Consider the following 16,298-nt stretch of genomic DNA (forward strand, 5'->3'; position numbering starts at 1 on the left):
TAGAATTCTGATATTTCTTCATCACTATGGTCTGCTGTGGGTGCATAGACTTGTATGATGTTTGTGTTCACCGGTGACGTATTTATTTGTAACAGGAGGATTCTATCGTTCACGGGTATGAAGTTGTTGACTTGTTTGGCTATACTTTTATGCGTGATAATTCCAACCCCATTCTCATATTTACCATTTTCTGATCCTGAATAGTAGGTGTAGTCTTCTATATCACAATAACTTGAGTCAGGCCACCTCATTTCACTTATGCCCATTATTTCTATTTTCATGCGTTCCATTTCTTTAATTGCGCATTGGATTTTTCCTGATTGAGCCATCGTCCTAACGTTCCAAGTGGATATCCTCTTCAGACAATTCGTGTGGACTTTTCTTAAAGGTGTTTTATTGGGTATTTCACAGGGATTTTGCATATTAACGACCTGAGAGGCCCTGTGGTCATGGGAATGACCTCTCTTGCCGGATCTTGGTCTCCGATGTCCATGATCAGTATGCGACTTTTTATTGAGTTGTACAGCCATTATAATTGTACTAGAGATATCCATAGGGATCTTTAATATAGTGGTTTCTCGTTGCCTTCTATATTCTTATGCCGTTGACCAAACAATTGATTCTTCCGCCTTTGGGGCCGGTTTCTCAGCCCCAGGACAAAAGAGTGCCCTACCACCTACCAACTCGTCCGCCCGGAGCCGTTGGTCGGTAAGTGGGGGACTGCTTATACCGGCAATCACTCGGTCCCTATCTGCGTTAGCCATCAAAATTGATGTTGCCCGTCCTCTACCGCGTGGAGGTGCAGATTCGGATTTTTCCTTCATCGAGATTAAGACCTTTCGGCATTTCCTAATCTCTCCAGAGCTTTAGAGGACTCTCTATATTTAATTAAAATATATATATATATATATATATATATATATATATATATATATATCTATATTATTAAAATATCTTATATATATATTATAAGATGATATTTTAATAATTGTTTTTTTGTTATAATTGTAATTAAAAGGGTTAATTGTATCATTTCTCTAATTTCTTCTTTCATTTGCAGCGGCGAAGGTTCCCACCAATCGGGATCCTCGGAAGACAGAACTCCTGGAGCGATGGCCAGGGCGATAACTGTCCACGCCGATACCAAAAAAGTAATGTACTTTGCATAGAAGAGGCCCAGATGGCAAATGTACGGATAGAAACGTTGAAACAGCCGGTAAAACATTTCGACCAAGATATCGATATGGTGCAGATATCGACATGAGGTACAAATGTAGCATATTTGTTTTGCTTTGTTTAAGATTTCCAAGTTGTTTACGACTGTTTAAGGCGACTCATGTTGTTTAAGCGACCCGGATCTGTTCTAGCGACCTGTAACGGAACGGATTCGGGCCGTTTCGTATGTTTTATAGATTTATCAAAAAAAACGCAGCACTAAAAGCAGCTTGTGAGTCAAATAAATGTCTTAATTTACAAGAAACTGTATCAAGTGGCGTTCAAGTTCAATATTTTATTAAATTGATATTTTTTTACTATTTGATAAATTAACTTTAGTACTTTGTCAATACGTTAGATATTTAACGACTTATGAACTTTTTATAGTGTTATAAGGTTTTTTTTTCTAAAGTCAATACCTGTTTATACACTAAACAAAATGATTAAAAGAACACTCATCCCAAAAAGTTTTTAATTATAGTAACATATTTTCATATACTTGCAAATATTGCAATTTTGTTTTCTTAAAAAGTATGTTGCAGCTCAAATATACTTACTTCTTTTTTGTTTTTCCAGTCATTCCAGGTTTGTTAATCATCTATTAAATTTTGCTGACTTTGTTTTTTTTAGTATATGTTGTTTTTGTGCTATCCTTTTTCTCTTTCTACTTATTCAACAGCTGTCAGAACCTAAACTTTTACAGTCCATCAGGATTTGGTACCAGAACCGTCTTCGATCTGCTTTAAATTTGAGCTTGAATAGAAGGCAAGACACTCAGTGTCCCTGCCCTGGAATGGCATTAAAATGTCGTTTTGGATTCTAACACTGTTGTCGGTACCTGTTAGTTCTCTTACTGAGTCAGATGCGGCTTTAAAATCCACGAATATGTGGTGGGTCGATTGTTAATATATTAGGTCAAAAGTTGCACTGGTATCCGCCACTATTTGGTTGGGATGGAATGCATTGGACAGTATTTTATATCTCTTTTGGTGCCTTTATAGTTCTCAAACACAGACACACAAGCAGATGACACAGAAATGCGTCATCTGCAATATTATAGCTTATGACGCATCGATGCGTCACCAGCAATAAGTAAGTTAACCAACGTATACTCATCTTTTGATTGTTTCGTATACAAAACAAAATTCTCAATTGAAACTAAAACGTTTGAAGTACTCCATTATAAAAGTAAAAAAATTGCGGTATTTCAACGAATCTGCCTGTTTTTGCTCCTTGGCGTTAAATTTTAGAAGTTTCAGGCTATATTTCAACTACTAGACTGAGTATTACTAACGTTTTGACGTTATTTTCACTTATCCTGTCAAAAACTAAATTTCATAAAACAGATGCCGCAAAATGCGTCATCTGCCATACTATAGCTAATAACGCATCGGTGCTCACGAGTATGACGTTTCTTTCAGTTATCCTGTAAAAAACTGATAAGTTTCATAAAACAGATGACGCAGAAATGCGTCATCTGCAATAATATAACTTATAACGCATTGATGTTTTTCGCGGGGGAAAAACCCGCCTGTTTTTCTCATTGCTGTTAAATTGTAGAAGTTTCAGGCTACATTTTAACTAACAAACCAACGTTTTTGACGTCCTTTTCAGTTATCCTATCAAAAACTAAGTTTCATAAAACATATGATGATGACGACGCAAAATTGCGTCTACAATACAGTACTATAACTTACAACGCATCGGTGCGTCACGAGCATTAAGTTAATTAACGTATTCGATGTGTTTTTATGCTGCATTTGTATACACACATTTTGATTGACGTAAGAAAAACAAAAGATTAGTCTTTTCACGAGATATATAATTATTTAACTTGTTCTATAATTAAAAACTGAGTGAGGACATAAATAAATCTTCTTTTAATTATTTTGTGTACTTTATTTGTATTCCAATAATACCAAAGCTATTGGTAACTTTATTTTTTACCAAAAAAATGCACCCTGTCAATCCAATTGTTTATTGTTCGACTTTATTTATATTTAGCCAGTAGTTTGTAATATTTCCAATTTTTTTAGTCCAGTCCTTCTGGAGTTCGGATTACGCTTATATAGTTTTTTTTCGGATAACGTTTGCCTTTAAGTTAAATCTTCTCTTCCACATTTAATTTTAAAACGTATGTTACGTTGTTGTTTTAATAGGACTATCCAATCTGTAGGTAACAATTTTTCCGATCTTGTTATTGAAATTGATACTTTTTATAAATTACTGTAATTGACGTATATTTTTTTGGGTAACGTAGATATACTGTTGATCTTTTCATTAACAAATTTAGTAAAAATCTTACAAATCATTGATTATTTGTTTTTTAAATCGGCATTTCGGCCCAGTTGGCAAAAGAATCTTGCAAAAAATGAGGTAGTAATGATTGTCGAATAGCAATTTTACCAAGAAATACAAGTTTGAATGTGGTACGATCTTGGGAGTGGTGAAAATGAACAACAATTGATTAAAACTACAAATTGGCAACTCTACAGAATGAATAAGAGTCCATTTTTTTCCAATCGTTTATGACAGCAAGAAAGTTTTGAATCTGCTGTTGTCATTTTCTTCCTTTTCTATTTAACGTAATCATCACAGTGTCTTTTTTTTTTGCTTCAAAATATTGTTATAGCTCCTAAACTTATACTACACATCTTTTTGAATCATTTATATGTTCCCTTAAATTAACAATCTTAGTGTGCTTTTTGGGAGTAATATATATCTTAAAACAAAAAGAAGCAAATAAAACGTTAGTGTAGCTAATTATTTCGGCATAAATATAAACACAAATGAGCAACATGATATGTATCATTACCTACTGACTGTCATTTGTCACTAATTTGACAAAAATGTTGCCAACTGTTAAAACGAAGTTAAACTGTGAAACATATGATGCATTTACATTGATTTCACAATACGGTTGGTAAAAGTTCGTCGTAGTGCTTGGAGTAACGATTACGTTTACTTGACAGTACAAAAAGAACTGATTATTTATTCCCTCTATTTCCAACTTTTTGAATGAACAATTATTCCCTAAGTATTTGCACTCTCTTATCGAGTTTTTTTTTCAAAAAACGACGGTTCAAACTCAATTCAGGTCGACCACTTGTATTGAGTTTACCATTCACTTCATATATTTCAATATATCATTACTACTCAACTTTTTGTAAAAGTACATTTTGAAAATATTTTGTAAAAACTCATTTAGAATATTTGTACAGAATTTAGTAGCGAACAATTTTTATGTAAAAATTCTAGACAGATTGGACTATGGGATATAGTTCTCATATTAAAAATAATTCCAATGTGGCAGGTAAATGTCTGCTTGTCAAAAGAAGCTTTAAAGTTAGTTAAGTCTTTCAAGTTATTTCTACAAACAGAACAGTGGTAGTTGACTATGCCCGCTTGTATCTGAAACAATCAACAGGGTGCTGTGAAGACTGGGGATGAAGCACAATATGTTTTTTTGAAAAAGAAGCTACGGGGCAGCTAAGGAAATATGAGTACCGATAATGTGCCTTTAAAATTGCTCTGATTATGATATACTTACTTTGTTACTTAATGTCTTTGAAATGTCACAAGTACTCTACGGGAATAACTTATAGAAATGTGATAGTTTCTATCTGAATTTTTTTTACCCTTACCCTTTTCTGTTTGTAGATTTCAACTGCTATTGCAGCCAATCATAAGCTGTTAGCGTAGGTTGTATTATATTTGTGTGTAATTTTATTCCAAGGAACACGATTTGTCTTGTATTTTTATCCACAATACGATAATCAAACCGTCAGAGACGTAGATGCATTTAATATGATTGACCGAGAAAAATTTACACTCTACTAGTACCTATCTTCTCTCTATGTCAAACATACCTAAAAATTAATGTTACAATCTTAACAAATTCGTTTTGTTTGATAGAGACATGTTTTACTGGAGATATTTAAACGAAATATATGGAAAACAGTATAAATTCTCTGTATTAACACAGGATTTTAAGTCGACAGTTGATTTTTTAGTCTGCTAGTCAGTTTCGTTTACAATATGAACTGTACAATTCCATTTGTTTCTTGTAACTGCTTTTAAGCCCCACGTTGGGCACCACAACTCAATATTACTCATTCAGTTTGGTCCAGAGCATGTTAGATATAATTTGTACAACATTTGTTTTTGAATGTTATTGATTTTAGTTAGATAATACCTTCTCAATGATTTTCGTATAAATAATAAACTAAAAATCCGAAAATTCTATTGAAAACAGTGGATAAAAATACAGGTCGATGACTAGCTCCGAAATAGCCTAGTATGTGCACGAAAACTACTAAAAACTATAGTATACTTTCCTTTAAATGACACAAACCTTAGTCTATGTATATCAAATGATGAATATTTGGTGCTTAACAGGTCTTGAGGTATTTCTCAAAACAAAAAAGTCATTCAAATTAGTCGAAAAAAAGGTATAATAGTACATATTATTTATTCATATCGTTAACAAATGAAATACTTTGAGAAAAAACAATAATTTTTAGTCATAGTAAAATCTAAGTGCGGATTGGTCAAAAAATTTGGTCGCGATTAGACCTGAACTCTAAATAAATCCAAATTGACTCTATTTTTGTACTGTACTGATACTATTTTTAAATTACGAAACATTTAGATAATTACAAATCTTTGTACTACTCAATTGTTCATAAACACTGTGAGTCACCGCTTGTGTGGTAGATATTTTGTATTTTCTTCCAGAAAAGCGTACATTGTAACATTGATTCCAGTGTTTTTGAACATACTTTTGACTTAAGAAACAAATACGTTAAGTAGGGTAATGGAACATGAGCAATACGTTCCTCACATGAAAATATTACGACTTGGCTTAGCTTACAACTTTGTTTTGTAATAATTATCATGAAATTTAATTTATTTGGAAGATAATTTTTATTTGAGTATTATTTCTGGCTTATAGTCATATGTTTGCAATAACGCGGCAAATGCTGTCTTCGGTTCTGATTTATCGCTGTGGACTAGGTAATTTACACACTCCCAATGGTACAGTAGTTTAAATAACACGATCTTTTTAATCTTTTTACTATACAACCACTTGGTATCTTAAAAGGTTCCCGGCACGTGTCGATTAATGCCGAGACCCTTAAACACTAAATCTTTAAATGTCTGACCATTTTCGTTGACATTCTGGCATTAATATGCCCCTAGGGCAGTTATCATTGACTGTGGTGTTCTGCCCAGCATTTTTCTAAGTAAGTTAGCACACGAATTAGTTTTTCTGAATGAAATCGCAGTTTAACAAAGACTAGCTGATTACCTTTACTCCAAATGCTGCAGTTGTTCTCATTGTCTCATAAATTCAACTAAGAATAAGCTGAATAAAATTTTCTTGTTAAAATCGGGATCAAACTTAACATTAATCACGTGACAGATGTCAAAACGTCTGTCACCGAGAGCAGTGTTGCTTATAGATGGAGGCAGACACAATTATGTTTATTTTTGCGGACATATTTGTTAAATTTGGCTACATTGGTCGGCAAAAAACCGGAGACCCTGAAATATTTCAGAACAGCACTTAAATATTAATTAATAAGTCCTGTGGTCTGAATTACATCGTTTAACCATTGTGGCATGAAGTTAATCATATATGCAGGGCACATTTGGGAAAATTTTTCAAATTGTTTCTGCAGTGTAAGTCTCTGGCATGACTGGACGATAACCAATGAGCCCCTGGAGCTTACACATATTTTATTGAATGCCAACCCTCATTGAGATATTCCCTTTGAAGAAAATATAAATTTAAAATGCTAAAAGTTGGAATAGTTGTGATAGTTGTAAAGAAAGTCGTAGTATTTTTAAATGATCGCCCTGTATAGCGTTTGTTTTGAACGTAATATGTTGTTGTCAAATTTTTGGATCATTCTGTACGTTTGAGCAGAGTCTAGACAATAATCAAATAAAAGAAAAGGTTTAGACGACATTCCAAAAGCACAATAACAGTGTGATTGTCATTTTTACATTTGTAAGTTTTGTATATATTAATTCGAGGATTAAGAAGCGAAAATTCTCAAAGAGCCAAGGGTAAAATTAATAGTATTAAGTCATGAGTTAGGTATCGTCTAGTATTAAGTGACATATGTTCAAAACTGTTATCAAAACTGTTCTTTATACTTTTAAGAGATGCAAACTCCATATAAGTAAGGTTTTATTGAGTTAATAATATCGTGTAACTATCAAAATTATCAGTTCCAAGTCAAACGGTTGCAAAAATGACAGTTACAGCTGAAAATTCTAATAATAGCACTGTACTCTAAATGCATATGAAGTGGATCTTAATAATTTATTTTAGGTTAGAACTGCATACTTACCTAAGTAACACAGACATTAGTTTTAAGTGTCTTGATCGATGACGAAGCACTGTCGGACAAATAGAAAATTGAGATTTAAAACTTTTAAAAGAAATTTGATGTGATGATACTTTCTATTAAAAAATGGGAACTTGGATTTTCGATGTAAAAATCTTTTGTTTGACATATCATCCTGATCTTTGCAGATGCGGCTCGCGACTCGTCCGCAACGAACATGTGAGCCCGCAACGAACGTGTGCGGTTTGCAACGACTTTTCATTACGAAATTGAATGACGTGGGAAATAAATCTTAATGTATTTTACCAACACTAAAAAAGGAAATAAGTCAATTTACAAATAAATAAAAGGTATAAGAGCCCCTTACCATATCAGTTGGCCCAATGTTAGATTGATAAGAAAATTAAATTTTAGAGAACAAAAATAAAAGCGCAGCGTAAGTTCTGACAAAATTCTAATGTAAACGAATCCCATATTTCTTGCAATTTTTTCCTTAATTCGTAGACGGACCTGGCAGGATATTTTCTCAAAACTATTTTCATTTTGCGCTACAAAGTCTATCGGGGAAAAGTCGGGACTGTTAGAAACCCATTCCAGAAGTGATATGCCATGGTCTTCAATCCATTTTAAATTCTTTTTTTGAGGTATGACAACCTGCGCCGTCTTGTTGAAAGACAAAATCTTCGCTGATGTTAAACGCTGTTCCATAATCGGTAAAAGAGATTCTTCTAAAATATTCAAATATTTGTCCGTGTTTACAATCCCATCGATAAAATATAACTTTCCCACACCTTTAGACGACATGCTGTCCCATATCATGACAGATGCAGGAAATTTGACTTTTCTCTTCAGACAATCGGGATGGAAAGCTTCATTTTTCCTGCGAATGACGCAACTCCTACTGTCTCCAACACACACTTCAAATCTGGACTCATCACTCCATTGTATTGAATCCCATTGCGACTGAGTCCAATCTTTATGCTCTTTTGGCCATCTTAGTATATTTTTCTTTTGCTGTAATGTTAAAAGTGGCTTTTCCTTAGCCTAACATAAAATGAAATCTATTAAAACCAATTCGTACTAATTTTTCAACTATAAAACTTACTTTGTAAGCACCAAATCCTAATTTGTGGGTCTGTTTGTGTGTAATTATGACATGTTTCAACATGTCACCGAGAAACTTCCAATAACGTCACTCCATAAAACGCTTAACTCCATATAATTTGCTCGTCGATTTTTCACTATAATGCGTCTTAATGTCCTTCGATCTGCTTCAGTTATTTTACTTTTTCGTAGATTTGGGAACTTATAAAAGCAGGGTATAATTTGTTTATGGTAATCGACTTAAATTGCAAATTCCATAGGTGGGCCAACTGATATGGGAAGGGACTCATAATTACCAAAAAGAAAAGAGAAAAATAAATTGTAATACTATTAAGCTCAACTTCTATACTGGAGTTGTATTACTTTTTTTACATAGTAAAATGCTGAGGCGAGCGTCATGGAAGTAGTGCCACGAAACAAAATAGCGGTTGGTGGTTCGCAGTCACAGTAAACAGTTGGAAGAGTCCATCTACACGACGAGGAGAGTCCGTCTACAGTACCGCCTACCGTATCCCTTTTTTGTGCTCTAACAAAGTAGACATTAGACCGGGAATGGAAAAACTTTGTCCCGTAGGCCAGACACAGTTCACGACAAAAGGTTCCGCGATCTGTTCTCTGGGATAAATATGAAAAAGTAGCCCACGACAAGTTTTTCAGGTCTGCAACGCACTTCAGGCATTCAGACTACGAACGGATGTAATGGACGTACAGTTAACTGGATGACAGGGGAAAATAATTCATACTAAAAACTTGGGATCCAAAAGGAAAAAAAAGAAAATAAGATCATTTAGGAATGAATGAATACATAATGATAAATGAGAAGAAAAGAATAAACACCCAAGACGTATTTCTGCGTTCAGCGACGAACTTCTACATTCCGCAAAGAATTTCTGCGTTCCGCAACAAATTTCTACATTCCGCGACGAACTTCTGGTATCCGTTACGATCTTCCGCATTCTGTGATGAATCACTGTACTGTGCAAGTTTTTCTTATCGCACTCAAAATTTAGTGATTTACTAGAATTTTGTGAATAACAATTACATTTGAAAATTGCAATTTCCCAACCATGTTTTATTACGCTTATGACCTCTACAAGTAATTAGGACGTTGCTGCGTTGTGAAATGATCTCGAATTTTCTAGTTTATGTAAAAGATAACAGTTGTGTAATATTTTAATCGTTTTATAATGCGACCGTCATCGATTGAGACTTGAATAAAGCCGATTTTGAATAGTTCTTAAGAGATAATCTGAGCCGGGAGTACCTATTGTGGAAAAATATGAAAGTGAAGCAAATTTTACGTATCATAAGCATATTAGATAGTAATAATGACAGCAAGGTAACAGTAATGGAACGAATTTTTTGAATGTCATTCTTAGTGATATCGGTTTTGTCATTTTTATCTTTATACACAATAAAACAGTATTAGGATCTCGTGCAAAATTCATATTATTTACACGAAGAGATTTTTTTAACCCACGAAGGACACATTTTTGAATTGTTGTAAAATACATTTTGTTTACTTATAGGTAAAAATTTAGGATTAATTATTTTCTGCAATATTGTGCCAAATTCGAATAATTATATCACTATTAAACATTATGTAATAATGAAGGAGTAATTGTGGGTTGCCGGGATATCTATAAAAGTCACTACGTTATCGTCACATTATGTTTAATCGGAACACTACATAGTGCGTTGTAAGTTAAGATAAAAATATATTTTTAAGAGTTTATTATCAAATGCGGAGTAAAAATTACTTATATTTATACAGCAAAAACTTCTTATAGTACACAGAGGGGCACTTTAATACAATATTTGGCAGTTGAGAATGTTTGAGGGGTTCCTAAAGGTATTCGGAACAGTCTAGAAGGTTTCAGACAGTCTGCAATAGTTTATATCAGCCTCTAGAGTACTTTACAACAACTTAGAAAGTTTTCAGGTGCTGCAAGATTGTCTACGTTTTCAGGACTAAATATCTTTGTTTCAGACGGCCTGTAAGAGTTTACATCAGCCTTTAACAACACTTCGGAGGGGTAACAGTAAATTGGACTGTTTGCAGAAGCTCTGGAGGACAGTTAGGTTGTCTCATCTTAGAAATAACAATTATTGTTAGAGCTGTTAAAGTATGGTTCGTTCTTTGATCCTAAAGGAATTCGGAACAGTCTGAAATGTTTCAGAGGATCTTACAGGGTTTACATCAGCCTGTACTGGACTCTGAAAGACTTTACAGTAAATTGAAACGTTTTTAGAAGCACAGGAGAACGGCAAGATTGTCTACATTTACAGGAATACAATCTTTATTAGATATGTTAAAGTAGCGTTCTGTGTTTGATCCTAAGGAACCTTGGGACAATCTGAAACGTTTCAGGACGCTAGGGTGGACTTTACAGCCACCTAGACGACAGCTCCGGATCTTTTTATGGTTAGCATCTGTTACATCTGATATTTTTGGATAAGCTTAGTGAATCCGATGATTCAGTCCGAATTTGTAAAGCTGTAAGCCAGCAGTTCGATCAAATTTTAAATAAACTAGTGATCTTTCTTTCCAGCAATTTCTGTATCATACAATAGGCAAAAATGTACATACTGAATGGTAAAATTTGTGTCCTAAAGTGTTTTGCCTATGTAAAATTAGGTATGTTGCCGAAAGGCAACACAAAGTTACTTTATGCTATAGTCTATAAGGAGGATCAAAATAAATTTCTTAAATCTTTTAGTTTTGTGCGGCCCGGCCGTCTTGTTGGGAATTAGTGCATCAAAAACTGCAACAGATACATAAAAACTCGATCTATGTGATTTACTGGAAATATATTGGTCGGAAAAACCTATGAAACCTCTTGTCTCAGAGCCTCAGCCTTAATTTTTGTTGTTATTTTGATAACAACTTTAGTATTATGTTAAAAAACTACGCCTAAAATGTTCTGCAATATTTTTCGTTATTCTATATTAGGAAAGGTACTTATTTCGTTCCATAAATTTTTGTATGAGTTAATCTTGTCGCCCCTCTGCATTTAAGGCAGTTTTTAGTACAACTGAATGTCGTTGTCAAATGGTAACGCTAGTCCTTCGTGGGTTAAATGATTCGTATCGTATTGACATATTTTTAAACCATTTTCCTGAAGAGTACAAAATTGTGTTGTCAGTTTTATGGGTAATCTGAGAGATTATTTTTTATCGAGTCCAACATTTTTCTTTTTTTTTATTGGTATAATTGTAATTAAGTCACTATAATGTAAAAAAGGCAACTTGTACAAAAGGTTTTTATATCATTAACGACGCTCACAGAATTATTATTTTGTCAGTGCTCTGGTTTTTTTTTATTAATGAATGAATGAACTGCAAATATGTCGATTACAAAGATAAAAACATGTAAAGTTAATTGAATAACATTAGGTTATAGGAAAAAATAAATTCAGTTAAATAATAAATAAATTTGGAAAATATGCAACATAGAAATTGTATACAGGGTTGGAAGTCTAAGAAATAAATATAAACCAGATATATTCGCAGATAAAACATGGTCAGCTCAGTCTTCTCCTACTCATTGTTTAGACATGGTCACTGCTAACAAGTGACCATGTTATGATACCAAGTCAAACCAAGTCGTTCTTGGTCTTTTCGTAGAGTATGTTTATATCCTCATTCTAATATCCGTGTTTTTTAACACATTTCGAACCGTTCTAGAAATGTTATGCGCTGTTTGACTTCTGGGTACGGTTTCTTTAATCAACAGTTTGCAGAAATCGTAATATCACGTTCTAAATTTCCTCAGGTACAGTCCTTTTAGATCCATCACCTAAACAAAGCTTATAGTAAGCATCTACAACCACATTATTTGAATTATGTTATTATTTGACTAATTTTAGTACTACTCAGTGGAGCTTCCTGTCATATCTGTTGCTAATTGATGCATCTTGGCGCTGTTGCCAATATAAAACATACTCATCCCATTCGAAAGCGTATTATTCAATGCCATGTCAAATCTATTCATTTCTTCGACTTCCAATACCGTGTAACGTAGGAACGTTATATACACATATATACACACCACATTAGATTTTTAAAAGAGTGCCTTTTCTGCAAATGACTTTAATTCGACAATACCATTTCGTGATAATTGATTCAAGAGTACCAAATAGAACCTCGATAAAAATATTAATGTGCCAATGATATTCGGATTACCCATTCGAAACCCTTTAATTCTAATCTAGTCAGTTAGTGGCAAATTTCTGTGTTTTATTTGATCTGCGTCTGCTTCCGAAATTGCTACTGAAGTACTTAACAGCATTTTCTCATTTTACAACAAAATGTTGCAAAGTACCTTTTAACTAGTCTTGCTCGTTGATACTCTCCTAAAATGACAAAACAAACTTTACTAAAAAACCTATTTCGACGCCCAAAAAAGCTAAACCAAACGATTTGCCATTATTAGATGTAAGTACTTTGAAAATTCGGCTTTACTGTTGTCTTGCCAATGGTGACGCACAACTGGAAGATGTTAATAGACTCTGAGATGTACTATACGAGGTTTATGTACCAACTAAAGTACCTAATATAACTGCTCATTTTTAAGTTTGATTATGTACATTTTTATAGAGATGGATGTATAGTAAAGAAGTTATTGGTACTGATTATAATATGTAAATGTAATGAAATATTGATCTACAAAGTGATTAAGGTGAATTCAGGTTTTACTTGTTTCACATATATATCAATCGTACTTTCAAACATTCCATTCACAGGTTTTTCAAAGACCAGTAGAGTAAAACAAAAAGAGCAGTAAGGAACTTGTATTTGCTCATTCATTTGTGAGCATATATCTTCGTTTTTTTTGTTTGTGTCATTTTTTCTATTTTTTTCTTAAGGTGTCATTGCCATTTTAGTTACTCAATTTCATTAATTTTCACTGTAATGGCCAATCATAAATTTACAACTATAACGAAATGCAAGGAGCATATATATATTTCATGAAGAGAAATGTTTCTTTTTCATTTTTGTGTCATATAAATTATTTGTGAGTTGGTCGTCTGCTTCTAGTCTTTTCGGTTTCTGGTTTCTGATTTCTAGAATGTTTTCAGTTGAACTAAAAGTCAGAAAAAGTTGCTGCTTACAGAATCGTTCCTATTCAACCATCTTCCAAGCAAGTTCTTGTATAACTCTAAATCTTATGTCAAATATTATGATAATTAAATACCACGCATGAAAATCCTTTATGTAATATCAATAAATTGTTATTGTACGGTAGGAAACAAGCTTCTTCTGCAATGAACATTATTATCACTTGTGCTACAGTTCTAAAGTAGAGAATACACCTTCGCAAGTCTTCTTCACTAATCAGTTCTATCCATGGATGGCCATTGCCAGAAATTTTCACATCAATTTCCTTAACATACTGTACGGAAATTAAACGATGGCTTTACTTGATTCTACAATATGGACTAACTTATACCTAACGGAAACTAGACTTTTTTTATCTATGTAATAACATTCGAGATAATTCAGGTAAACTGTCGAAATGACTTCGCTGAGTTCTGATAAAACGTCGAATCCTCTAGAAACTGTTACAGGTCCGGCTTCGCCACAATATTCATCTGTAGCGTTCGTCCAACATTAGTTTGCTTCTCCTCTTTGACATAGTTCTCCATATCATAATCCGATATGTGCTTCAAACGTTTATGCACAGTCATCCTGAATCACTACCAATTTCCTATTTGGTATCTGTTGTATGTATCTAGTATTTTCTTCTTTATAAACAGCATAGTGGTCTTGTAATTTTTCCAGCACTTCTCATAGACAACTTCATGAAACTTTTAAGTACGCCATTTTGCCTGAGCAATTGTTTTATTTATTTTTTATTTAATGTCTCCAGACAATCACAATGACAGCATCGAATTGTAACAGAAATAAAGTAAAATAATTGTTAATAAAAAATAGCGATGGTATGTTTTCGATTAAGAATCCCTATAGACACTTTCAAAATTGCTTAAAAACTCTTTAGTATTAAGTTTTGCTCGAATTTGCTATTCGGTATAAGCAGAAGCAGTGTTTAATGGTCTTGTTTTTCAAATTTTGTACTTTTTCCGGCCATTCTCGTACATAACTTTCAAAAAAATTGTTCGATTACGTTTTTACAGTTTTCTTAGTTACTTTCTGACGCCTTCAATCACGATGTTAGAATAGGAAATCACTGACATAATAGGTCAATGCCAATCAGTCATCTACCTACAGCAACCAATTACAGATAACTAGAATATGGGGGTATTATTCAATTAAAAATCTCTACAGGCTCTTTTAAAGTCCTTTGTAAAAATCCACTTGCATGTTTTCACAAGCAGCACAACATTTCACAGTCTTGTCATAAACTGTTTTATCATACCCTACTTTCATTAAGCTGTTCGACACACATTTTTGCTAGACAGTAGCAAATAATAACATGACACAATGTATGTCAGTCATCTACATTACAGCAATCAATCACAGGTAACTAGAATGTTAGGGTATATTCAATTAAGAATCCGAAAAGACACTTTTAAAAATCGTCGCAGCCTCATATCGTCCCAGAGTTTACTATTAGGTAATAATTGGTATTCATATATTTTTCGTCACTTTCCCTATATCATTTTCATATAACTGTTTCAGTATATCTTTTAACTACCTGTCGACTGTTTTATTGGTCATGTTATGTTTTTAAACAATTATAATGACAGAATCGAAAAATAACTGACTTAAAAACTGCCAATCGAAGTAACTGATATATTTTAGATTACTGATGAGTGGCACCGATCGGAGCCGCCAAAAGTCACGTCTAATATGCGGTTGGCGCCGATTGGTGCCACAGTTTCCGTTTTTATACGGATCAAACAATTCCACATATTTTAGTCTACGAATCAAATAGCTTCACATCACAATATACGTAATCAAGAGAAACATTTTTTTAGCAATATTTCTTACCATAAAATACTAGTACGGGTAAACATAGTCGTTCAACAGTCTTCCAGTTGTAGGTTACTATTTTTAGCTTAGGAAATATTTTGCCACTCTTTAGCTAGTTGTTATTAAGCGGTATTATGTCTATTATTAATTTTTGTTACTGTTTAAGTTGGTGCAAAATAATGCAAATACTATTTATAGGTTAACAGTACATTTAGTCTTTATGGCATATCATACAAATAACGTCAAGTACCAGCCGTCAGATATCATTTTAATAATTTTTAATAAGTTTGCTCTAATTTGCTGCTCGTATTTTCGAAATACTTTTTTAGTGATGTAAGAATTGTTTCAAATGAATTTATTTTAGAATTTTTGTTAGGGCTTTACTGTATTTTAATTAAATTATTAGTTAACCGTTGGTTATGTTTTATTTTTTCTTTAATAAATCGACTACCAAACATATTGTCGTACACAGGACTTAGGCATATACTGCTTATAGCGTCTTTAATAGTAGTGTATGCTACAAAAAAGAACTAACCTTAATATGCGGTGATTTTAATGCAAAAGTCGGCAAAACTACACAGAATGACGACGTAAAGAATGTACTGGGAAAAGGTCAGAGAAATGAAAGAGGAGATCGCTTAATCGAGTTTGCTATCACAAATAACTATTCTATGATGAATACTC

General features: G+C 33.3%; 1 protein-coding gene across 7 annotated transcripts in view; it reads left to right on the forward strand.

Moving 5' to 3' along the window:
• Positions 1 to 16,029, forward strand: part of AGO1 (protein argonaute-1) — a 118,156-nt gene extending 102,127 nt beyond the window's left edge. For all 7 annotated transcript variants that reach the window (XM_072545137.1, XM_072545142.1, XM_072545139.1 and 4 more), the window contains one exon: positions 1,061 to 16,029. In XM_072545137.1, coding sequence (XP_072401238.1) covers positions 1,061 to 1,169 — 109 coding nt within the window. In that variant the 3' untranslated portion in view covers positions 1,170 to 16,029. The remainder of the gene's footprint in view (positions 1 to 1,060) is intronic.
• Positions 16,030 to 16,298: the final 269 nt, after the last annotated feature.

The sequence above is a fragment of the Diabrotica undecimpunctata genome, chromosome 9, assembly GCF_040954645.1.
Source record: "Diabrotica undecimpunctata isolate CICGRU chromosome 9, icDiaUnde3, whole genome shotgun sequence".
In the NCBI taxonomy this organism is placed as follows: Eukaryota; Metazoa; Arthropoda; class Insecta; order Coleoptera; family Chrysomelidae; genus Diabrotica; species Diabrotica undecimpunctata.